The sequence below is a fragment of the Sceloporus occidentalis genome, unplaced genomic scaffold (assembly GCF_023333645.1).
Source record: "Sceloporus occidentalis isolate IW3139 unplaced genomic scaffold, rSceOcc1.0.p SCAF_6, whole genome shotgun sequence".
NCBI lineage: Eukaryota > Metazoa > Chordata > Lepidosauria > Squamata > Phrynosomatidae > Sceloporus > Sceloporus occidentalis.
Window position 1 is genome coordinate 25033453 of NW_028316986.1, and position 26866 is coordinate 25060318.

Sequence of the window (26866 nt, forward strand, 5' to 3'; positions counted from 1 at the left end):
CTGGATGACCTGGGATCTTTTCCAGCTCTAAGATTCTATTTCTACAGTATTTATTTATTCAAGGCAAAATGTAATTCTGGACATTTCCAGCTATGTTTTTCCTCAGCAGTCTGTAACACCCAAGGAGTCCCAGGTACACAAAACTGGCCCTCATTCATTCCCACCCCATTCCTATGGCACCATTTTGGACAGATCTCAACTGGTAGATTCTAGGATCCTGTAAACCTGAAATTCATCCATGAAGTAAAGCATATCCAATGGAATTCCAGTGAGAGAGCTGTTATATGCTACTTTTGGGATCAAGCAACACAGACAAATGTCCCTTCACATTTCAGAAATGAACACTTGGACACATATGGCCAAACAATATCAGAGGGTGGTCAAGCTCAAAGGAAGTAATAATACCACTATTCTGGTTTGGTCAGATCTTATTGGGAATAGAATCATAGAGTTGGAAGAGACCGCAACCCCCTGCCATGCAGGAAATCTAAATCAAAGCATTCCCGACAGATGGCCATCCAGCCTCTATTTAAAGACCTCCAAGGAAGAAGAAGACACTACACTCCGAGGGAGTGTGTTCCACTGTCGAACAGCCCTTACTGTCAGGAAGTTCTTCCTAATGTTGAGGTGGAATCTCTTTTCCTGTAGCTTGCATCCATTGCTCCGCATTCTAGTCTCTGGAGCAGCAGAAAACAAGCTTCCTCCCTCCTCATTATGACATCCCTTCAAGTATTTAAACAGGGCTATCATATCACCCCTTAACCTTCTCTTCTCCAGGCTAAACATCCCCAGCTCCCTGAGTCGTTCCTCATAGGGCACGATTTCCAGACCCTTCACCATTTTAGTTGCCCTCCTTTGGACATGCTCCAGTTTCCCAATGTCCTTTTTGAATTGTGGCGCCCAGAACTGGACATAATATTCCAGGTAGGGCCTGACCAGAGCAGAATAGTTCTGGGCACCACAATTCAAGAATGTTGACAAGCTGGAAGGTGCCCAGAGGAGGGCGACCAAAATGGTAAAAGGTCTGGAAACTATAGAATCATAGGATCCATTCCCACTGACGGAATAACCCGCGTTCCAATTCAGGTCCGCCTCGCTATAGAAATCGATTCCAAAAGGTCCCTTGTTCTAACTATGAAAAATCCTTGTTGTTCCCATTGGGGCTAGGGGAGGTGGAGCAGCCCTTTGGCTGGTCGCCCCCCCCCCCCCCCAGAACCTCACTGCACCACTGAGCTTTACTTTCCTCTGTTCAAGTTCTATCCAGGGCACCTTGCCTGGAGGCCGCTCTAGCGGTAGGCCCCACATCTCAGGCCATGGCAGCCGGCCTTCCCCTGGACATCCTCAGGTGCGCTGGACCTGACAGACCTGGATGGAGAGATGGGGGAAGGATGCAGGCGACTCGTGAACCGAGGGGCGGCCCTCCAACGCGCCCTCTCCGTCCATGGGTGGGGAAAGGAGGAGCAGCGTGCCCCGGAGGGTTTCCAACACCTGAGGAGTGTGTGTATGAGTGCCTTCCCCAGGGTCTCGGGGGTGGCAGCAGAGCAGGCAAGGAAGAGGAGGGAGCACAGACAGTAGAAGGAGTTGGTAGACCAGAAGAAGGAGTAGAGGGAGGAGATGGAGGCAAGACCAGGGGACCCGGGAGGAGGAGGAAGGACCCCCACACACACACTTTCTTTTTTTTAAAAAAAAATCCTATCAAAAAATCGCTAGATTGCTAAACAACCACTTTGCAAATAACAAAGTGGCTCTGGGGGGAGGATGGTGACAGCTCTCTGCCACTTGTCCCTCCCGCAGAAACAGAATAGATTCTGATGGCGTTCCCACCTGTTGGAATTGCGTCAGAATCGATTCCTTGGGGAAAAACCTCAAAAACCCAGCTACCAAAATAACCCAGGCTTTTTGCACTTGCTCCATTTTTTTCCACTGGAATTGATCACATGAGGATCGGGATCGATTTCCAGTGAAAACTATGGACATAAAGCTCGAATCAGGATTCGGAGCTTTTCACAGTGGGAATTGGGCCATAGAGTCATAGAATCACAAACTACAGGAAAAAAAGATTCCATCTAGACATTAAGAAAAACTTTATTTCTGGCAAGAACAGGTCAACAGAGGTGTGGTAGAGTCTCCTTCTTGGGAGGTTTTTAAGCAGAGGCTGGATGACCATCTGTTGGGAGTGTTTTCATTGTGTCTTCCTGTATGGCAAGGGGTTGAACTCGATGCCCCTTGTGGTCTCTTCCAACTCTATGATTCGGATTCTAAGATGGCAAATATTATTGATGAGGAAGAACACATAAACTAGAAGAGCCTGCAGTAGTTTGATTTTGACTGAGCCTACTGGACTACTTTTGCACTTTCAAGTCAATGTGCAGCAAAGAAAGGAATATATATGTTATTTTATTTATATCCCATCTTTCTCTCAGGATGGGACCTAAGTGGCTCATAAACCTAAGAAGACAAGTTTGAAAGGTGGCCCAAGGAAGCTGAGGATAAGGAGGGAAAGTGGGAAGAGGAGAACGAATTGGGAACATTTTAAAAGTTGAAAAGGTGGGGCAACAGAGGATCGATTAGGACTACCTCTGCCAAATCAGGTCAGCTGGAAGACATGCAGACATTTGGCACCAGTAATGAAGCCTGGTTCACAGGGTCAAAGATCCAGAACTTTTTGATTATCATGGATCATAACATCATCTGCTGTCACCTCCACTCCAGAGTCCCTTATTCCCTCTGAGTTTGGCTGCAATCCCCATAAAAATTGGAGAAGAAACAATTTTCCTAACCATGATGTGCCATTATGAGTTGTAACCCAAAGTATTTTAGAATGGCTTTATAAAAGATTTTATTCTGTTGGAGATGAAAACTGCTAGAAATGGTTTTGCAACAACACAGCCACCTGCAATTTTGGACTTCCCATGGGGTTGTTGCCATAGAGACTATCCCAGTGAGATCTTGCATTCTAATATTTAGGACTGCACCATTGTTTGGCACTGGGCATTTGATGTATCACAGCTTTCACCGTTTATTTTGTAAACTGGGGGGAGGGGGGTAATTTGGATCTCATAAAGCTAACTAGACAAGTATGAAAGTGTATGAACAACGAAATCTCTGAAACAGGAGGGGGAACAGGGGTTCTGTATTTCACCTTATCCTTTTTCACTATCCACAGAAGAAAATATTAGGGAGAATCATATGCAAAACTAAAATCTGTAACTATAATTATGTATGTGTTGTGTGCCTTTGAGTGGTTTCTGATCTATGGCAATACTAGGGCAAACCTATTATGGAGCTTTCTTGTGAAGATTCATTCAGAGCGGGTTTACCATTGTGTTTCTATGAGTCTTAGAAAGTTTAAATTTCCCAAGTTCACCCAATGGATTGCCATGGGTGAGCAGGGATTCAACACCCAATCTTCCATAGTATCTTAGTGCAAACTCCAATCAATATGCCATGCTGGTTCTCTCTCTATATAAGAGCTATTATATAGCTTCCACTATTTAAATAATAAAATGCAAATGTCAATCATTTATCCAGATCACATAATTCATCTCTGCTATATGTAATATTCAGCATGCAATAGTACTGATCTTTTTTTCTTACAAAAACACACACCGAGTTCTTTTAAGAAGTAAGGGTTGTAGCCTACTAGTAAAGCACATGCTTTGCAAGCAAAAGGCCCAAAATCTAATCCCACACGCCTCCAGGTAGGGATAGAAAGACCCCTGTCTGAAATCCTGCCACTCAATATGAAGTCTATGTTGAGCTCATGACACAATTGCTCATTTCAAAACATGACAGTTGCCACCATTCATCATGCTGAATGATCCTCCATCATGCATGCTCTGCCTAAATACAGCACAGCATATACAGAGATGGTGTTGGAAAAAAGACCTGCTAATATATTGTTGCTGTTCCGGCACATACTGTTTATGCAAAACGAAGCTCTCTACATGCAAAGGGTAAAACATCAACAAGTTACTAATCTCTGAGTTTAACGGATGAACACACACACACACACATCACATGCAGAAGCCCACCTGCATTCAAGTTATGAAAATTCATATGAAACTAAAATACTTGAAGGGATGCTTCGAACATCCATCTCACCAGAGACTTCTCTTCCCAGAAAGCAGATACTGCATGCACCTTAAAATATTATATTGGCCAGGACTGGCAGAGTCAATGAGAGTGGGGCTGAGCCCAATAGAAAGCGAAGCTCAAAAGTAGCTGCAAGGTATGAGAAGAAAATGGACAAAAGACTTTATATGATCACCCTGTACCACAGGAACTGGTTTCATCATACCTCTACAGACTACTATTTGGGCCTTGCAGAATGATGGCTGGTAGTTTTCATGCTAGTGGGGCAGTGAATCCATTCTAGGTTTCAGCTACTTTTAAAGGGACTTTCCAAAGTGCTGAACATTTAAACATTGTGTTGAAATGTTTAATGGGGTGGAATTACCACTCTACTGGCATGGGAACCACCAGTTGCCATTGGCCTTGCAGACTTTTTTTTTTTTTTTTTTTAAGTCAGGGAGACTCACCTCTCAGGTGCCAGAGGTCTAAACTGATTGCATGAAATTGGGCCATGGATCATAAATTGCCCACTACTGCATTTCAACTAGAAACCTGTTAAAACTAGTCTCATTTAAGGAACTGAGCCTTGCACAACAACATCAAGCACCTGTTGCCCTCCCTAGAGATCAACTATTTTTTCTCTCTCACACAGCTTGCTTGTTGTTCTTGTGAGGATACAGCAGCTCCTCAAGGGCTAAAAACAGCACCCCACTGAAACCAGTCCTAGTACTCATGCAAGTGCATGTTACTGTAGGCAGTATTCTGTCAATCCTAGCTAACATCTAGCTTTGACCATAGAGGGCCTTTCCATCGCTACTGCCAGGCTCGGAACTCCTTTCCTAGGGAGGTTAGGCTGGGTCCTTCCTTGCTGCACTTCGCTTGCCAGGTGAAGTCTTTTCTATCATCATAATCATCATAATCATTCCAGCAACCTTTTGGGAACTGATTGTTTTACAAGAAAAGAACTTCTCTTAGTCAGCAGTATTAGTTCATTGCTTTTAAATCAAAGATTTAAGTGGTTTTAATTCTTGAGATGCAAGACTGAATTTGCACATTTATAGTTGCACATTTACCACAATCAAGATTATGCAAAGGAATCTTGTGCCACCTTTGAGACTAACTGTGCAAAAGAAATTGTAGCATAAGCTTTTATTGACTTGGTCTACTGCATCTGAGGAAATGGACCAAGTCAGCAAAGGTTATGCTACAATTTATTTTGCTCATTTAGTCTCAAAGATGCTAAAAATCCTTTTGCTTACTCATATTCCAGACCATCAACAGTTTGATACTATCCCAATCATAACTCTTTTCTTTCTTTTTTGGCTACATGAGCATGCCATTTATCTTGTAAGCCACCTTAAATCCCAGATTTGGCAAAAATCAGGTTATAAATAATATAACAGACTATAATAGAATACACCAAGGCTTATGAGAGTTATCATTAGCACAGCAGCTCACAGTCCAACTCTAGGCACATCTACTCAAAATGAAGTGCAACTGAGTTTGGGAGGGGGGGGAACATACCCTCAAATAAGTCTAAGCCATGAACCTTAAGCCATAATCAGTTTGTTATTATTCCTCTACATGATACAGATGCAGTGGAGTAACAGAGCAACTACTCTTGAGTCTACACTTCAGAGTCAGCCATGTTAGTCTGGAATATGAGCAAGCAAAGGGATCTTATAGCATCTTCGAGACTAACCATGCAAAATAAATTATAGCATAACCTTTGTAGACTTGGTCTACCTCCTCAGATACATTAGACCAAGTCTACGAAAGCTTACACTACAACTTCTTTTTCACAGTTAGTCTTAAAGTCACAAGATCCTCTGAGATCAACATGCATACAGCAAGATGATTATGTGTACACTCCAAAGATATTGGTGGAGTTTTCATTTTGATCTTTACATACCAGTGCGAGGTATTTGATCATCTCAGAGTTCCCATTCACCTAGCAAGCTGGTAGGTATGCTGAAAAGGAGTAGAAGGGGGGAGACAGATAGATAGCAACTATTTCAGCAACATTTATAAGATGCAATAAAAGCAAAAAGAAGACAAAAATTGCAAGAGTTTTTTTTAAAAAAGCGCCCAGAAAAATAAGCTTAACAACTGTCCCTCAGCACTCCTCTGACACACTATCCCCACTCCACAGATTAAAATAGAATTACATGCATCAGAAAGAGGTTATTTCTCACCACAATGCTTTAATAAAAGATAGCAAAAATAAAAATATAAAATGTTACAGGAGGAAGAACCAAAAGTTCCATCTTTCTGACTAGATGCTACTGAGAAAAATTAGAGGTTATGGGACAGAACCAATATTGGGATGCTAAAGCACAAAAAGTAGTGTTTTACATTTTACATTTTAAGAAACATCATGCTCAAGAGTCAGGAAATAGAGCCATCCCTACTCCATACTGGTAAGTCATCACCAAAAGCACTTGTCTTAAACCTTTCCAGACCTTTAACCCGACCTGCAACATGGGAAACAGCCATTATTACCAATATGCAATTGTAACTGTGACATTGTCCCACTTTCTCCTTGTTGTGTGCCCCCCTTTTCCACTATACAATTATAGTATGTAATGGTACTATGATACCACTTTAACTGCTATGGAAACCTGGGGTTCGTAGTTTTGTGAGGCACTAGAGCTCTCTGACAGAGATTTCTAAACACCCTCAACAACAAATCCTGGGTTTTCCTAGGATGGAACCATGGCAATACTATCTTTCTCAAGGCAAATTCACGACTCAGGAAAAATTCATTTTAGTACATAAGTCCTAGAAACCTCCAGTGATCATGTCCAGTAGCTGGAGGATTCTGGGAGTTGGTGTCCAAAACAGCAACTTTTTCTCAAGCTCTGGGTACCAATTCTCTGAAGATGCACTCGTCTAACAGTCATTCCTTCTTCCCAGAGAACCTTGGAACTTTAGTTCTACATATCTATGGGAATCAGGTTGAGCTCTAAGGTGGATAGGGAGCATGTGGGGCCATCCAGGTGTTGCTAGACTCCAAATTCCATGAACCCCATACAACAAAACCAACATCTATATGAAGCCGCTGGGTGAGATTATTTGGAGTCATGGAGCTGGTGACACCCAGATCTATTTCTCCATGTCTCGTTCGTCAGCCTCGAATTCTGATGGCGTCTCTTCTTTCAATGAATGTCTTCGGGCAGTAATGGGCTGGATGAGGAAAAACAGATTGAAACTGAATGCGGACAAGACGGAGGTGCTCATGGTAGCAGCCCCGAAACCAAAAATTGGATTGCAATCCCCAGTCCTGGATGGGGTCACACTCTCCTCCAGTGACTGTGTTTGCAGTCTGGGGGTGCTCCTTGACTCGTCGCTCCTGATGACAAATCAGGTAAATGCGACAGTCAAGAGCACCTGTTATCAGCTTCGGCTGATACACCAACTGCGCCCTTTTCTGGAAGTAAGGGATCTCGAGACTATTGTACACGCGCTGGTAACCTCACATCTAGATTTCTGTAATGCGCTCGACATGGGGCTACCCTTGTGCTTGATTCGGAAACTGCAATTAGTGCAGAATATGGCGGCCAGAGTAGTGTCAGGAACATCGAGGAGGGACCATATTACTCCGGTATTAAAGTCCCTCCACTGGCTGCCTATTAGTTTCCGGGCCCAGTACAAGGTGTTGGTTATCACCTTTAAAGCCCTAAATGGCTTGGGTCCAAACTATCTCAGGGACCGCCTCCTCCCATATAATCCTCCCCGCACACTCCGGCCCTCTAGGAGGAATTTGCTGCAGCCTCAAAGATCTAGGCTTTCGGCTCCTCCCAGAGGGCGTTTTCTGTTGTCGCCCCCAGATTGTGGAACGACCTGCCGGACGAGATCCGTCAACTGACATTTTTAGACAGCTTTAAAAAGGCTGTCAAGACGGATCTCTTCCAGCAGGCCTTTCCTGGATAGATAATCCCACCCTCAAGAACCCTCTTCTCATGAGAGTCCCTAAGGTCCTCTCTGGAAATTTGAGTGGATTGCTGCCACAGTTTGCTGTTTTGTTTTTGTCTGTTCTGTAATGGTGTGTGTTATGTTGTTTAATTTGTTGGTTTTAATTATAAGTGATTTAATAACTTTTTAAGGGGGGGAGAAGGAAGTTTTTGTATATATTGTATTGTATTTTATTATTGTTAGCCGCCCCAATTGACCTCAAAGGGGCGGGATATAAATTTAAAAAATTATTATTATTATTATTATTATTATTATTATTATTATTATTATTATTATTATGGTTAGGATGGGAGTTGTAATCAAGCAACAAGATCCACAGATTCTTCAACTCTTCTCTGACTGAATTCTCAATACACATAAAATCTGGGCCAGGGAAGGCATGGCTCTTGAACTAGAAGACAACCAACATGGATTTGTATTATAAACATAGCTCACTTTCTTTCTTGTTCATATCCTTCTAATTTCTCTTTTTTAAAAAAAGCACAATGTCATGAAATTATCAGTATGTCAACTGTGCTGGAACATGACTTACTGGTAGAATTGTTGCACCTCATTAGCTGTGATCCAACAGTCTGAATTCCCAAACCTGATGCCCTCCAAATGTGTTCAACTGCAGCTCCCCAAAAAAACCAGCTACTTTCTGGGAGTAGCAGTCCAATACACCTATAAGATTGCAAAAGTCATGGAAGGCTGAACTAAAGTCATAGATTGTCTGCCATTTGTTTTCTCTATAAACCAAGGAATTCAAGAGGCTTGTATGAAAACAGCATCTACAGCTCACATCCTAAGAGGGAGATTTGAAGGGAGCTGTGTAAATATAGCGCCTACCAATGTTTCAAACTTTTGTTCTTGAGCCAGACACATATCAAATGTGGCATACACATACATAGTTACTGGCCAACTTTTCAGAAGTAATGGAGCTTAATACAGCTCCCATTCAAATCCATTCAACCTCTCACCTATCAGCTTCAGAAGGGATAAATTTTAGGTTTATATTAATTGATTTTGCAAACCGTCACCAACTGTTAAATACAGAAATAATCCCAGCAAATGCAAGCAATCTTTTACCTTTAATAACAAAAGCTTCAGTCAGCAGACGCAGCATGTACAACGGCTTCTTTTCTACAACAATGTCCTCAAGGCCAGCTCTTGCATACATGCTGAGAGCATCCTTATAAGATCCCTCAACATAATGAAGCTTCGCCAGGATCAACATGGCTTCCACCATATCTTTTGGCTGTGGGAGGAAAAAGGAGGTTTTCACCACAGACAAGAAAAACAACAAAACAGCAGAGTAATGCCACTATTGCATGGGAATTAAGTCTGTCCCAAGTAAAATGAAGCATTTCAACACATACCGCTTGATTTATTCACCATTTATTCACCAGTTAACCCCTTTCCATGAACTAAAGCAAAAACACACTTCTATTTCTTTCTTTCATTTATTTATTAAAATATCTACATCCTCCCCATACCACAGGATCTCAAGGAGGTGTACAAATAAAATCAGTATAAACCGATTAAAAAAATTTAAATAGACTAAAACATATTAACCATGTAACCACAGGTTGAAAAGATTAAAAGTGTTTAATACTATGTGCATAAACATTTTAAACTGAATCACTTAGGTTCCCAAGACAATTCTCTTTAATAAAACACTCATATTTTTACTTAGCACCAAAATGAAGTCAGTGTTGGCACTGATCAGGTTTCCAAGAGGAGAGTTTTCCACAATTGAAGTGCCACAGTTGAGAAATCCTTCTCCTATGTCCACACAGTGTTTTGACCTCACTCATGGAACACATAGGAGACGCACCCTAGTCCTCAGACCTCAGTGCTTGGGCAAATATATATGAGGAGAGCACTCTCACAAGTACTGAGGTCCAAAATCTTTTTCCTCCTTTAAACTTATTGTTCTTAAGAACATGGTAGCACTATAAATCCAATAGAAATACTAGTCGGCCCTCCTTATCCACAGATTCTTAACCACAGAATTAAGCACCCATGGCTTGAAAATAATCCAAAAAAATATAAATTCCAAAAATCAGATCTTGATTTTGCCATTTTATGAAAGGGACACCATTTTACTGTGCCATTGTATTTAATGGGACTTCAGCATCCATGGATTTTGGTATCCACAGGACGGGGGGTCCTGGAGCCAAACCCCAGCAGATACCAAGGGCCCACAGTTAAGTCATCAATGGTTTGACTCAACACTCCCCCACCTTGAGATGCCTCAGGAACAAGGTAGGAGCTGCAAAAAGTATTATTTTTTCTTGTTTAAAAATATGGATTAAAAAGACAAAATGCTCTGCTATGGCTTGAAATATGGAATATGACATGCACGTGACAAAAAGAACAGATTTTAATCAGCCTCCCTGAAAGACACTAAAAATATTCCCATAAAGGACACAAATAGATCTTCAAAACAGGCATGGGAGAGAGAAGCTAGTCAGCCGTCCTCTAGGCATAACTATTCAATATAAATATGATATTAACTATATTCAGTACAAATAGCCATCATTCTGTGTGAATGTTTGTTACTAATTGTACTATCTCATCCAAATGAAGTGTTTACATTCCTATGAACTCTGACCAGAACAATGAACCAGAGATTTGCTAACACAGCATGCAGTGTCTAGGTCAGCACATACGGCCCAGGGCAAAACAAATGAATCAATGTGGAAATTCTCTAATAACAAGCCAGTGGAACCATGCGCTTTTCTAGGATACTCTTTTCTGCTCCCTTTCCCCTTTTTGTTTACTGCTCCATCCCTGAAACAATCAGCCCCCATATTGTATTGCTCCTAAGCATGCACATTCCACACCGAGATTGCATCTGCAGTGCAAGTAATAATCCAGTTTGACACTGCTTTAACTGCCATGGCTCTGTATTATGAAATCCTGGGATTTGTAGTTTGTTGTGGCAGAGGAGGCTAAATATCTCACAGAACTGCAAATTCCAGAATTCCATAACTTTGAGCCATGACAGTTAAAGCAGTGCTAAACTGCATTATTTCTGTAGTGCAGATGCAGCCTGGATTGTTTTGGGTATTCCCCTCCCCCCTTTTTTCCCCTTCTAAATTCTCTGACACTGAGTTTGCAATTAGTATATATGATCTTAATGAATGGTGTTTTGTTTTGTTTTGTTTTAATCCTGAATGAAAAAGAAAGCAATTGGCACATCTCCTGGACTCATTAAGAAGCAGAGAACTGGTGAGGAAGAGACAGATGGAAGTGTCCAACATTTTCTTATGTGGGTTTTTGTAATTGTACATCATTAGCAGCATCTTGAACGTTCATGTTTTACATCTGTCGGGGATGCTTACCAGCAACTTCCCTCGGCTGAGAATACCAGTCAAGTTCTTTTTAGCGTCGCTCATTTTGGGCTCATTTTTTTCCATTAATGGGATGGCGTCCTTAATTTTGGCAAGGTTCTCTTTTAAGCAAATCTCCAGCAGGGCCTCGGCCACAAGTAGATTCCCATAGTCTTCTGCAAAATATAATAGACAGAATAAAGAGAAGTCACACGTAGTGTCATGTTTCCATATAAAGCAGGCCACAAAGATAAACTCAGAACCCAAGCCACTATATAAACATTCCTTTTAAAAAGGAAGTTCCAACACTGAGTGCAAAAGTCAACCATCTAAGAAGCTACTAGCTTAAATTATGCTTAACTGTTCATTTGAAGGTTTTGCAGTTTGCCAGCACTGCACCATGCAAACTGGCTTCTATTTTGCTGTTGCTATGATTATTATTGCTGCTGCTGTTGTTGTTACATTTATATTCTGCTTTTCTCCCCAAGTTGGAATTCAAAGCAGCTTGCAATTTAAAAGAATACAATTAAAAATGAACAAAAGTGAGCATTAAAATAGAATTAAACTGTTACAATATAAAAATGCATTACTTTTTAAATGGGTTATGTGTTTTTAAAACTATCCTAGAGTAATTCTGTTTTAATGATCATTTTGTATGTTTTTCATTGTATTGTTTTTTTAATTTGTAAGCTGTTTTGTGTCCAAATTGTAGGGAAAAAGAGGGGTATAAATAAATAAATAATTGTATTATTTAAGAATAAGTAAGAATAAGAAAAAATATAAAATGTAATTTTAAAAAGATAAAAGAACTCAAATATAGTACTGTACAATTAAAACAATACAACATCCCCAGCCTGTTTCTGGTTCAAACAGGGAGATATGGTCTGCCAAATAGACTGGACCTGAGCCATATAGGACTCATTTGAACTCACCTGCTCCTTAGACAAAGAAACACTTGTTTTGCATAACAAATTTCCCTAAATATGAGAGAGGTAGCTTGCTGGAGCCCAAATGTCCTAAAGCAGTGATTTCCAAACTCTACTTCTCCAGATGTTTTGGACTTCAACTCCCAGAAGCCCCAGACAGTTTGGCCAAGTCAGGAATTCTTGGAGCTGAAGTTCAAAACACCTGGAGGACAAAAGTTTAGGAACCACTGCTCTAGAAGCACCTGATCCTGTCTGATCTTGGAAGCTAAGCAGGTTCAGCTCTGATTATTTCTTGAATGGGAGACTACCACAGAAGACCGGGTGATGTAGGCTGTATTTCAAGGAAGGAACTGGCAAAAACACCTCTAAGTATTCCTTGCCTAAGAAAACCCTATGAACTTAATGGGGTCACCATAAATCGATAGGCGACATGAAGGCACATACATATATAGAGCATGTTCACTACTGAAAACTACATTAGAATGATACATATTTTTAACATAAATTCCTATCACTCTGGGAACATAGATGATGTCCTGTTGTTATTGTTTGATTCCAGACCAAGATATATTTGATTCCAGATATATTTCATTATATATCTTCAAGTCAACCTCAACTTCTAGCGACCTCTATCACAGGTTTTCTCAGCAAAATTTCTTCAGAAGAAGTTTACCATTGCCTTCTGCTTTGGCTGCGAGTGTGAGATTTGCCTAAAATCACATAGTGGATTTCCATGGCTCAGAACACCTTTGAATGCTGATCTCTCAGTTACAATCTTAAGCATGTTTAAACAGGATCAAGTGATTGCACGCAGCAGGACTTAATTCTCATTAAACATGTGAAGGATTGAACTGTAAATTAGTTGTACTTAATACCCACTGAAATCTAGTGAACCCGTGACTCGCCTGCCTAACTAATTTCAACAGGAAGCAAATGCAGCTAACTACAGCCACAGTGCAGAAATAATGCAGTTTGACACCACTTTAACTGTCATGGCTCAATCCTATGGAATTCCAGGATTTGTAGTTTTGTGAGAAATTTGGCCTTCTCTGTCTGAGAGCTCTGGTGCCACAATAAACTACAAATCCCAGATTCCAGAGGATGGGGCCATGGCAATCAAAGTGGTGTCAAACTGCATTATTTCCGCATGCAGATGCAGCCTGGGTCTTTACGTCTAGCTACATCATACCCTGCCCAGTACATCTTGTAGCAGATTTAAAAAAACACAAAAGTAACTACAATACAAGATGATAAAGCACAAAATAGAACACTTTAATTACCAGTAACAACAACAGCAGCACGTTATAAAGATGGCCTGAGTTCCATAAACAACATCAGCCATCAGAAAGCTTTCCCCAAAGAGGTTTCCTCCAAATTAGTCAGCTAGACATTCCTAGAAAGCAGACAGGGGAAGACTAGACCCATCAGCAGGGCTGGATTATCTGTGACTCGAGTGGTACAATTGTTCCAGATCATGACTAGGGAGCCTAGTGCTGAAAAAAATGACATGATTTGTTTTCATTCCAGAATCATAGAGTTCGAAGAGACCCCAAAGACCATCCAATTCAAATCCCTGCCATGCAGGAACTCACAATCAAATCACCCCCAACAGATGGCCATCCAGCCTCTGTTTAAAGACCTCCAAAGAAGAAGCTTCCACCACATTCCAAAGGAATGTCTTCCACTGTCAAATAGCTCTTACTGTCTGGACGTTCCTCCTAATGTTTAGACAGAATATTTTTTCCTGTAGTTTGACTCTATTGCTCCAGGTCCTATTCTCTGTAGCAGGAGAACAAACTTGCTCCATCCTCAACATGGTGCCCCTTCACAGTGGCACCCCTAGCGTTGGCGTCACCTGGTGCGGTAACTCATGGTGTCACCACCACCCCATTAACCTCCTCCATACAGAATGTTTAGCAATGCTTTTTTGCACTAATGTTACTCGTAAATCCTAATTCCCATATACCACTGAGTGTAATGCTAATAGTTGTGACATAACTAGCAAAATTAAAATTATTCCTTCAAATTACAATATCATATGCACAACCTAAATGTATCTTGTTAAAATGTGGTGTTTTTTTAAAGAAAACTTTTTAAAAATTAATTTAAAATGTGCTTTTTTAAAATTTAAAATTTTGAAATTTGAATTTTAAACAATTCTGGAGCCTCTCCTTTCTCCTCCCACTAACCTTCACCCCACTCCCATCATCTTTTAAAGCATTTTAAAGGGAAGTGGATGAATGCCACAGCCCATTTCTGCAAAAAAGTAGGTATTTGAGGAGCAGTGGTGTCACCCCCCCTTATTGTGACACCTGGTGCGGTTCGTACCCCCCGCGCTCCCATAATGACACCAATGCCCCTTCAAATATTTAAACAGGACTATCATATCACCTCTTAACCATCTCTTCTACAGGCTAAACATACCAGAAAATATCCCAGTTTCTCTCTTCCTTCCACTTTCTCCCTTTGCCCCCACCTTATTTTAATTGTGGCAAACTGAGCTCAGAGTGCAAAAGTCGTTTGCACTCAATAAACTCAGCAGGCCAATGGGTCAGAATCTTGCCCTTCCCAGTAGGTTAAGGCAAAAGCAAATTGCTGCAGTCTCTCCTAGCTTGTAAATTCTTCCTCATTAATAACATTTACATCTTGAGCACACTTTGATGTTGCTTGACCACATATGTCCTAGCTTCCATCTGTGAAATGTTGGAGCATATTGTTGTTGCCATGTGCCTTCAAATCGCATCCAACATATGGTGACACTAAGGCTATCCTATCATAGGATTTTCTTGGCAAGTTTGCCCATGGTCACCCACTGGGTTTCCATGGCTGAGCTGGTGTTTGAACTCTGGTCTCCCAGTGTAATTGTCCAACACTCAATCCACTAAACCACACTGGCCCTTTTTGGAGGATATGGCACTAGTCAATTACTAGTAAGTAAATCTCATTCAACACAGTACAGCTTTGTGGTTGTTGTATTCCTTCATGTTGTTTCCAATTTATGGGGACCCTAATCATGGGATTTTCTGGGGCTGAACGTGTGTGACTCACACAGGGCTACCCAGTGGGTTTCCATGGCCAAGCGGGGAATCAAACCCTGATCTTTGGAGCTAAAGTCCAGTGCTCACATCATTACACCATGCTCTTCTTCTGAGGAAATGTATATGGGACTGCATTCCCAAGATTATCATCTCAGCAGTATCACTCCTGTTTAAATTCCAGAGAAGAAGCCATGTTAGATTAAATTCAATACATGGAAGCAGCAAATGGTGGAACTCTGCATGCATTTGTAGTATTTCATATGATTAAATGTTTCCACCCTAAGAGAAAAATAATGAAACCTAGCTTTCTAGATGATGGGACAGCACTTTATTACAGGGCAGGCTGTTGTTTTTAAATGTAGGAGTAATCAAGCATGTGTTTTTCAACACCACCACCACCTCCTCCTGTCTGAAATGGTACTTCTGCCTATCTGAACTGCTCCTCGGGGTGTAGCACCAAAAAGCCCAGGAATGTTGCAAGACTGTTATGAAGCTTTCTGACTCAAATAATTTGTGTAGGCAGCAATCTTGTCTCATCAGCTACACAGGCAACAGACAACTGTAATAATATTTCAGCTTTGAGCTACTGCATAGACAAATTCTATAAATAGGACCAGGAAGGAAGGGTAAATACAGTCTCTTAAAGGACTTCTGCTCCAGTAGTATTACCTGAATAAATTCAGAGTGATGGCTTGCAAACACTGGAAGCTCTGTAGCCTGCAACAGACATTCATTTCCATGGAAAGGGCAGGTCTAACTTTTTTAAAGCGTTTTTTTTTGGGGGGGGGGTTATTACGGGGAACGACATCAAGACAAGCTGATGCCATACTAGCTGGGAAATTTTGGGAGCTGTGATTCAAAAAAAAAAAAAGGGAGTAAGTGACTTTTCCAAACTCCCTGACATTTCTGTCAAACTCCTGTCAAATCTGTCAGCTTTCTGACAGCTTAAGCCCATACTATTTGAAAGGACATATCTCATCATATGAACCTACCAGAGCTTTAAGATCGTCAGGAGGAGGTTTTCTCTCAGTCCCGCCGCCATCACAGGCTGAAGACACAAGAGAGAGCCTTCTTGGTGGCTGCTCCTGCCCTTAAGAATTTCAGTGTTTTCAAACAGCATTTTGTGCCCAGGATGGTTTGTAATGTGTTCTGCTACTGCTGATTTTTCTGGCTGACAAGCAGAGAGATGGGGTAGCAATGGGAAGCCCTCTAAGCCCTGTGATAGCAAACTTTTACATGGAACACTTTGAAAAGCAAGACCTGGAAACAGCACTGAAAAAGCCCACAACTTGGTTCCAATACTTGGATGACACTTTCACCATTTGAAGCCATGGAGAAGAAAATCTGGCTGTGTTCCTGAACCATCTGAACAACATCCACCTCAACATCCAATTCACTATGGAAAAAGAAAAGGAAGGAACACTGCCATTCTTGGATGTCCTAGTCATCCACAAACTGAACCAAGTACTGTATACAGAAAACCTACACATACAGACAGATATCTGCACAAGAACTCCAACCATCACCCAGAACAAAAAAGAACCACAATCAAAACACTGGTAGACTGGTCAAAACACATCTGCGAACCCCATTTCTTGGAAGATGAACTGAAGCACCTAGACCAGGCTATACAGGTGAATGATTATTCCAGCTCAAACATCAGAAAGACTGCCAGACCCAGAAAAAGCCAGAGGAGGGAAGACAAGCAGCCACCCAAAGGGAAGACATTTTTAACATACATCAAAGGAGTCACAGACAGAATAGGCAAAGTGGTGAGGAAGCACAACCTTCAAATGGTTTACAAACTGAAGAAGAAAATCCAATAAATGCTTCGCTCAGTCAAGGACCAGAGAGACCCTCTCACAGCCACAGGAGTTTACCGCATACCATGCAGCTGCAGTCAATTCTACATAGGGACCACCAAACGCAATGTGCAAACAAGAATCAAGGAACACGAGAGATACTGCAGACTGGGTCAGCCAGAAAAATCAGCAGTAGCAAAACATGTTACAAACCATCCTGGGCACAAAATGCTGTTTGAAAACACTGAAATTCTGGATCATGCCAACAACTATCAGGTCAGAATACACAGGGAAGCCACTGAAATCCACAAACGCTTGGACAACTTCAACAGAAAAGAGGAAACCCTCAAAGTAAATAAAGTTTGGCTACCAGTCCTGAAGGACACCAAAACCAGGACTCAGCAAATGCAAATGAGAAACCACTCAGGGTCAGGGGCTTTCCCAGCAAACAATGATCACCAATTAGCAGACACTAATCCTCTTTTGCATATCCTCCTACCCTGAGAAGGCCATCAACAACAGAACAATGCACAGATTAACATGGGAATCACTCCTCCTCACCCAGGGTCACAGAGAGAGAGAGAGAGAGAGAGAGAGAGAGAGAGAGAGTGTGTACACACACACACACACACATACATACCTACTCTCTCTCAGGTTAGCATTCTCTGACGATGCCAGCCACAGTTGCTGGCAAAACGTCAGGAATAAACTCTTATAGAACATGGCTACATAGCCTGAAAAACCCACCAAAAAAACCTCTAAAGTTTTATTGTTTGTAAACAGAAATTTTTAAAATCAAATTCTAGGGAGAGAAGGCAGTTCTTCACATTCACCTTAGACCACGGTCCATGGCCCAATCCTCATGACCAGTGAAGTGCATATAGAGATTATTGTGACTGGGATACAACCTAGCGGATGTTAGAAGCGCTGAATCTCCAGTGTAATTACCTGAAGTTCAGCATACAATACACACAAGACCTTGTAGCACCTTTAACACTAATTGTGAGAAAGAAGTTGTAGCATAAGCTTTCATAGACTTGGTCCACTTCCTCACATGCATCAGTTTGCATCTGAGGAAGCAGACCAAGTCTACGAAAGCTTAAGCTACAACTTCTTGCATATTGAAATTCCAGACTAACACGGCTATATCCCTAAATTATACACAAGAGTATTAATTAATTGGTTCTCCCTTGTAGGGAGATCTTGTAGCACCTTTGAGACTAACTGAAAGAAAGAAGTTGGCAGCATGAGCTTTTGTAGGCTTCAGTCTACTTCCTCAGATGCTTTTAGTGGAGCGGAGGCCAGGGACAGACATATATCTGCCATAGGTATGTGACAATGTCAATTCAAATTCAAAATCCTTTGGGTATGAAAATGTCACCCAGTGGGTTTCCACGGCTGCCCGACTTTAGATACACCCCCAGGTACAGGACATTATAGTAGTTTATGCAGCTTCTTATCAGAGTAAACAATTCCTATGCTGTACAACCTCAGTGACCTGGTTTGGACATCCATAACCTAGCTTAATAAACTGGATACAAGCAATTCTTTTGCCCACACAAACAATCCCTTGGCTCCTCCATTCATGATGCAGGCAACTGAACCAGGAAGCTGACCACCATAGTTTCCTCCTCAGATAAGATAGGACACTGTGGTTAATGATTAGAGGCTACGTAGTTTGACTGTTCATGGCAAAAGGAGGAAAGCAAAGAGGCTTTGTCTGTGGAGACAAAGTGTTAACTTCTCATCGTTAAGCAGACACTGCCTTCTTACATCAGGGAGAAGGAAAGGTGTGGCTCTCCAAACCTTTACTGAAGCACAAAACATGTTATTGTATACACTCATGCATACATCTAGAAATTTTTATCAAAAATTGATCCAAAAAATATGAGTTGACTTATCCACAGGTCAATGTAAGTACAGTATTTTAACTCACTCCCTCTTTTTTAAAGGAGACGTCCCCTGGTGAAAGGCAAGAGTGTAATCTGCCCTGGAAGCACTGACTCTACTATGTAATCCATCCAGACTTTAGTGTGAGCACAACCAATAATACCTGCTGGAATTCTTTGGCATTATTTTCCTTTGCTTCATCCTTTACAGCCTTTGTTACACGTCCCTAAGTTTTCCCCTTGACTTATCCATGAGTCATACCAAAATCCATAATTTTGGCCCCAAAACCTGCCCTCAACCTATACATGAGGTCCACTTACAGTCAAGTATATACGGTATTTGGGGAGGGGTGATTCCCTAAGTAAAGGTACAAGCAGAGGTACCTTCTCTTACAACAGGGGTAGGCAACTGATGGCCCTCCAGATGTTGCTGGATTTCAACTCTCATGGTCCTCATATTATTGGCCATAGGAATTCGGGATGATGGGATATGAAGTCCAGCAAAAACCAGAAGGCCACATTTTGTCACTAATATTGCAATCTGTTAGTTAAAAAACTGGATTACTTGCAGTGGACTGAGAAGGATTTCTTGCTCCCCAATGTTTAATTGGGGGGGGGGTGAGAACACCATGAATCCCCCCCCCTTTTTTAAAAAAAAAAGCCTACATTGTACTGCTCCAATTAAGAAAACTTGAAACAGAAGAAAAGACACAAATAATAAGGAATGGATTTTTATGCTGAAGGATCATTAGGTCCATTCAGTTGTGGTATTTATTTCTTGGCTCATAATTTCACATAATCCAACTGGGCTGATTTGGTGTGCCAAAAAGGCCTGATTTATCTTCTGTTGTTCCATTTTTATTGTTGCTTTTAAAGTATCCCAGTTTAAAATATCCCAGTTTCTCTTTCTTCCTCCCACTTTCCCCCTTTGTCCTTAGTTTCCTTCGATTGCTGCAAACTGAGCAGCAGGAGGACAGGTTGCGCACCTGTAATGGTATTTCTTCAATTGGTCATCTGCGAATTCACACAAATGGGTTATTCTGTGCCTGCGCAGGAATGCTTGGAAACTTCTAGAATCTCTGGGCAAAAGTTAGTTTGCAACCTTTTGCAACTTTTTTGTGGTAGCTCCGCCCACCCCATATATAGCCCCCTAACGGTCCCACTCTTCTCCAGTTCCGAATAAGCTGCGCAAGGTGCAACAGCAAAGCTAACAAAGTGAGCAGGACACTGAGGGGGGGATGGGCAGGATTTGTGTGAATTCGCAGATGACCACTCAAAGAAATACCATTACAGGTGAGCAACCTGTCCTTCTTCGTGGTCTCTGCGAATCATACAAAAGGGTTTAGACTGACAAGCTTAGATCAGGGGAGGAGGGAGTGTATGACACAGGTTGTAAAGTTCAAACAATTGAATTTATTAACCACAATAAATTTATGCATATCAAGTGCACTTGTTACTGTCATTGTCAAACATATAAACAGACCATACACAGTGCATAGGTCAATCACCAAACTGTTTAAATGAACCGTCAATTCCACCTGAAACTGAAAGTTGCAAGAAACAATACTTAGTCAGTGTAAACCAGAAAGCAACACTGCCCTCCCAAAGGCTGCGTCTTGTCTGGCCCTGGTGTCCAGCCTGTAATGTTTGATGAAAGTCAGTGGCTGGGACCAGACAGCAGCCTTGCAGACATCCTCCAAGGAAACCCCAGTCAAAAAAGCGGAGGATGCAGCTACCGCCCACATTGCATGGGCCCAAACCTGAACTAGAAAAGGTCTACCTGACAGTTCATAGCAGAGGTGGATGGCATTGGCCACCCATTTAGAAAACCTCTGTGCAGTCACAAGCAGTCCCTTTTTGGCCTCCAAATAGCATACAAACAGCCACTGGGAGCGCCTCGAATCCAAGGTTCTGTCTAGGTAGAAGGCCAACGCCCTCCGAATGTTCGATGGTTGGTGTTGGTGATCAGATTCAGGGCCAGGGTCGGCAACACAATGTTCTGGTTCATGTGAAAGGCCAACACCACCTTTTGCAAAAAGGTGATATCGGTACAGAGGACCACTTTGTCTCTGTGAAAATGAAGATAAAGTTGGTCTACCCATAAGGCGCAGCATTCACTCACCCAGTGAACAGAAGTGATGGCGACAAGGAAAGCTGTTTTCCAGGTCATCAATCTCGTGTCTATGGTGGCCATGGATTCAAATGGCTTGGATGCCAAGTAGGAGAGCACAAGGTCTAAACTCCATACCAGTGTAGGTACCTGTCCTGGACTGCAGCCTGCACACACAAACATACACCAATAAGGATGGCTCAACAAGGTAATTAGCTATGCAGCTGGAAATAGTCCACAAACCTTGCAGGGAGTGAGAGAAAGAGCAAACTGAAAGACAAAGCCAGGATAACAGGGATCATGATAGTCAGTCCAGTCCAGGGTCAGGTCAGCCAGAGGATAGCAACAGTCCAGTCCATTCCGAAGTCAAGATACAGGAAGCCAGTGCAGGCAGCAATCTCACCAAAGGATCATGCAATAAACTCTGGCACCGAGTTAGCACCTCACAGGTGGTTAAGTAGGAGATTCCCTCCTCAGTGCCAGCTGAGGCTTGTTTGCCAATTGTCTCTCAGCATTCCTCCTGGACCTGCGTCTGCCAGCACTTTCAGCCCTGCGCTGCCTAAAGGAGGGAACCTCCAAGCCTGGTTCCTCCCCAGAGTCACCACTAGGCTGCTGTACCACCATAGGACCTGGCTGAGCCTCCTCCTCTGGGGCTGGGAGATCAGGGCTGGCTTCTGGCAGAGCAGGATTAACACCTGGTGTAGCCTCAATTACCTCTTGCACTGGAGCAGGATTAGCACCTGGTGTAGCCTCAATTACCTCTTGCACTGGAGCAGGATTAGCACCTGGTGTAGCCTCAATTACCTCTTGCACTGGAGGAACCCCATCCTCCTCCTCATTCTCCGAGACCTGCTCTTGGCTGGCCATGACAGTACCGAGGATGGAGATTGTTGAACCCTCTGAGGAACCTCTTTACCAAAGGGTCTTTGAAAAGAAAAGGTCTGCCCTCGAAATGGTAATGCGAATAGATGGCTGAGAGATAGCACTTGATAGAAATCAAGCAGAGTCCAGCGTCTGCTAGGGACATCAGGAACTCCATGACTGTCGGAACCGACGCTTGGGATGGAGAGATGTATCTGTCCCGAAGAAAGGCAAAGATGAGCTTGTATGCGTCTCCGTGGAAGGCATGCTTGGACCGCTGAGCAAAGGGACTGGAACCTGTCTTGTGGCAGGTATGCCATGGAAGTCTCGGAGTTGAGAATTGTTCTAATGAATCTGACTTGTTTGAAAGGAGTCAAATTTGACTTTTCCAAATTGATCTTGAGACCAAGAGAGTCCCTTTTCGGGACGGTGAAATATTTGGGGGAAAAGCAGTATCGAGCCTAAGAGGGATCTACAGGTTCAATGGCGCCTTTTGTCAAGAACGTGTACACTTTGTTGAGAAGGGTGTCCGAGGGGACGGTGGAAAGAATAGCTCCAGTGGGCAGGAAATCTTCGAACTTAAGGGCATAACCCCTACGAATAATGTCTAAGATCCAGGCGTCGGGGATAATAGAAGGTGAAGGTTAAGCAAGTTCTTTCTCAGGAAAGTCTGCCTGCCATCACTGATTTTTCCCAATTGTGAAATCCGCAATAATCCTCCAGCCAGGAATCCAAAATCTGCCTGGTACACAGTTCAGTAAGTACTAAAATGCTAGACTTCAGTAAGAGTTCCCACAGCAAAGCCAAATATCCTCTTTGCAAACAAGCAGCAATGGGATGGAGAATAAATAAATGCACACTGCCTGTTTATAATGCAGTGGCCATTTGCAGCAAGTCACTTCAGGTCAGGAGGGGCAATGTGTCAGTGCACCACAATAAGATGAGTTCAAAAACAGGAAATGCTCCTCACAAACAGACCTCATTCACTCATTGAAGAAGCTGAGGGAGAAAAAATTGAGAACAACTCTAGTAATAAAAGCCAGGTACACATAAGAGCAAGAGAACTTTTAGATAACAGGGCCCTTTCACAGTACACAGTTCACAGTTCTTTATTAATTTATTTTATATTCCATCTGTTTCCCAACATTGGATTCAAGCCAGCTTGCAACCATTTCTCCAGCCCTCTTTCACCATCTTCCTAGTGCCAATGCTGCTTAAAAAAGTTTCCAACTAGAGAAAGGATAAGGAAGAAGGAGGGGATGCACAGGCATAAAAAGACTTTTTGTAAAAAGAAGCTTCTTTGCTAACTGAGGTATGCCTGAATTTTGTTTTAACTTACATTGTAAGCCACCTTGGGGCCCATGCTGGGAGACAGATAGGCATAAATTATGTCAATCCATCCATCAATCAATCCATCATTCAATTCATCAATCAATCAATCTATCAATCTGTACTGTGAAAGTGCTTCTGGACTTGTACCAATTCAGGCAAGGACAGAGAGTATTTTCAGCCTGAAGGCTGTTCACAAAGTCACCTAACTGCATACATGCATATCCATGTACTCAACATCTGGGTAAAAATGATACAGAAACTTGTTCTTCATTGCTAGCAAATGGTGAGAAATAATGATCTATATTAGATCTCTGGGGAGGAAGCTGCCTTTCTATTCCATCCTTTCCCCAGGGATCCTTATTGAGATTGTTCTTTCCACAGTGTTAATAGTAACAGTGAAAGAATGTTCTGCTCTCTGCCTCAGGTAAAAGTAAGCAGGGCATACACCCCTGTGGACTGCAAAAAGGGTAGTTAGTGGCTATGAGCAGCCCCTAGATTGCCCCCATATAATTGAGGGCTTGAAAGGCCAACACTAGGATGAAATGGGCCCAGAGCTCAATTGGAAGCCATCACATATGGTGAAATTCAAGACTATTTGCCATTCATTGAGGATCTTTTAAAACTCTAATCCCCAAGTTCCGGATCTGTTATAGCTTCTGAATCCTTTCCAAAGTGAGCCCAACCACAAAGCCTACTGGAAGAGTCACAACAGTGTGATCATAGAATCATACAGTTGGAAGAGACCCCAAAGGGCTATCCAGTCCAACCCCCTGTCATGCAGGAATACACAATCAAAGCACCCACAAGAGATGGCAATCCAGCTGCTGCTTAAAAAAACCCAAAGAAGGAGACTCCACCACTCGCCGAAGGAGTGTGTTCCACTATTAAACAGTTGTCACTGTCAAGAAGTTCTTCCTAATGCTGAGGTGGAATCTTTTCCTGTAATCTGCATCCACTGCTTTGTGTCCTAGTCTCTGGAGTAGCAGAAAACAAGCTTACTCCTTCTTCCATATGACATCCTTTCAAATATTTAAACAGCGCTATCATAGCACCTCTTAACCTTCCTTCTCCATGCCAAACATACCTAGCTCCTTAAGTCTCTCCTCATAGGGCATGGCTTCCAGACCTTTCACCATTTTGGTGATACTGTGGTTAGAGTTCCCTGGCTTGCATCCCTACTCAGTCATGAATCTTCCACTCCATCGACCAAACCTTCCTCACAGGGCTACTGTGATGATAAAAAGAGAAAACTGTATGTGCTATCCCAAGCTTCTTAAATAAAGAGTACAGTTTTTTTTAAAGTAATTCTTATCTTAAGAAGGATGTTCCAGGAGGAGACACTTTAACAGTTACAGTGTTGGACTGCGATTTGGGAAATCTGAGCAGTAGTCCTCACTGAACCAAACATACTCCTTGATCATGGCCCACTCTTTTTCTCTTAACCTGACCTACCACACAGGGTTATTGTGAAGATAAAATGAGGTGGAGGGGAGAGTCATGTATTCTCTTGTTGCTGTTGTTGCTGTTGTGATGTGACTTCAAGTCATTTCCGACTTATGGTGACCCTAAGGCCTATCATGGGGTTTTTTTGGCAAGTTTCTTCAGAGAGGGTTTGCCATTGCCATCCTCTGAGGCTGAGAGTATGTGACTTGCCCAAAGTTTACATGGCTGAGCTGGCATTTGAACCCTGGTCTCCCTTCAGTAAATTTAGAGGAAAGGAAAAACATAACTTATTAAGCAAGTAATAAATGAAAACATATTCTCATTTTGTGAGCAGCAGACAGAAGTTTTTATTGCTTTCTCCCTCTGTTTTCTTTTCTTTTTCAACTATGTGTTTGTCTACACAATTAAAAAAATTCCTCATTGGAATCAAATAGACTGCAATCCAGCTACACTGGAATCAGAGGAATTCAGGTTTTGGGGGGGGGCAACAAACTCCATCAACTCAACTGAAAAAGGATTTGTGGATTTTATAGGAACATCTGTGAGTATCCATGAGGATGTGCATTATTAAACAGGTGGCTGTCCATCCACCTGGCATGGGTTCGCATAGATTCCCATGGCTGTACATTTTCAACAGAGGGAGGGCAAAAAGATGCAAATTTGCCCAGGAAAGTGAAGGCACACATTGACACAAACATGCAAAAATCCACAGCAATTGGCATAACAAGCTTACATGTAGACTGGCCCTTTGATGCTGTCCTTATTTTCTTTCTGCTCATTTTTCTTCCCCAGCCCTCACAGCAACATGCAAGTCAGAGACAGAGAGGTAAACATGTGCCGGTACATGCGTGTATGGAAAATGTGTCCATGTACTCTTTGACAGGCCTCACAAACCAATTTAAAACTGGCAGAACAGCCCCTCCAGAGAAAATATGGCTCCCTGACTCTGGCTTGAGACAGATATTTTAGAAGGAAAAAGCTAGCACCCTGTGAGTAATTTCTTCCACCTCTTAATACCGGATGGCTATTTCTTACTGAAAGGTTTTCTCTTTAAGATTGAAATTATAATGTGGTTTAAGATGTAACCAAGAGACACATAACTGTACGTATGATGAATTCAAAAGCTGAAGACCACATCATTTCTCCTTTCTGCTCCCTCTCTTCTTTTCTGTTCACTAGTGCTACTGTGCAGACAAATTTGATCTAACAGGATGTGAAAACGTGAATCATCTCCACACATGTTCTAATCTCCTCCCAATGCACACCAACAACCTAAAAAGAAGAGACAAACCTCTAACATTTAAAAAGATTAACACTTCCTGAACTAACCTGTCAAAAGCTTACAACAAATTTGAAAATATAATAATTGGTTTAACTCTTTCCTCACAGAGTGCTAACAACTGGGCTTACTAAAGGATGATGTGGAATAAATGTTTAAAATGGAAATAGTAATAGTTCTGTGAAGGCGTCAACAATTAGGTTTAAGACTGCATCTCCATTGCAGAAATAATGCTGTCTGACACCTCTTTAACTGCCATGATGCCATGCTATGGAATCCAGGGATTTATAGTTTGCTGTGGCACCAGAGGTCTCTGAGTGCCACAGCAAACTAAGTAGCTCAATCAAATACAAATCCTGGAATTCCATAGCACTGAGCCATGGCAATTAAAGTGGTATCAGACTGCATTATTTCTGCAGAGCAGATGCAGCCCAAGAGTTTTGTAGCTACACAGGCCCTACAGTCCCAGAATTCCTCAGCTAGATAGGTTTAAAATTCATTTACACTGGTAATAAAAACATGACAATAGCATCCAGGACTCAATTATTGACTTTCCATGGGAGAGTTAAAAAAGATCTGAAATGGATTTTAGTGGGTGGCATATTTGTTTGGTACACTCATATCCCATCTGTCTTCCAGTGAGCTCATTGCACCATTCTTGATTCTGTTCCTCTTTGTTTTATCCTTACAACAACCTTGTGAAGTAGGCTGGACACACAGCTATCCTGCAGTTGTCTGGAAATGTTCACATGTAAAGAAGCCTAGAAAACTAATTTCTGATGCATAGACTGTTAACACAGAGGTCTGCCTTTGCAACAAT

The 26866-nt window shown here is 42.0% G+C and overlaps 1 protein-coding gene across 3 annotated transcripts in view; it reads right to left on the minus strand.

Annotated features, from left to right (window-relative positions):
• The window catches only part of TTC7A (tetratricopeptide repeat domain 7A), a 317709-nt gene that overhangs the window by 282848 nt on the left and 7995 nt on the right, over window positions 1-26866 (minus strand). For all 3 annotated transcript variants that reach the window (XM_089529137.1, XM_089529136.1, XM_089529135.1), the window contains exons 2-3: window positions 11379-11542; window positions 9118-9286 (exon numbers count right to left, since the gene is read on the minus strand). In XM_089529137.1, the coding sequence (XP_089385263.1) occupies window positions 9118-9286; window positions 11379-11542 (333 nt within the window). The remainder of the gene's footprint in view (window positions 1-9117; window positions 9287-11378; window positions 11543-26866) is intronic.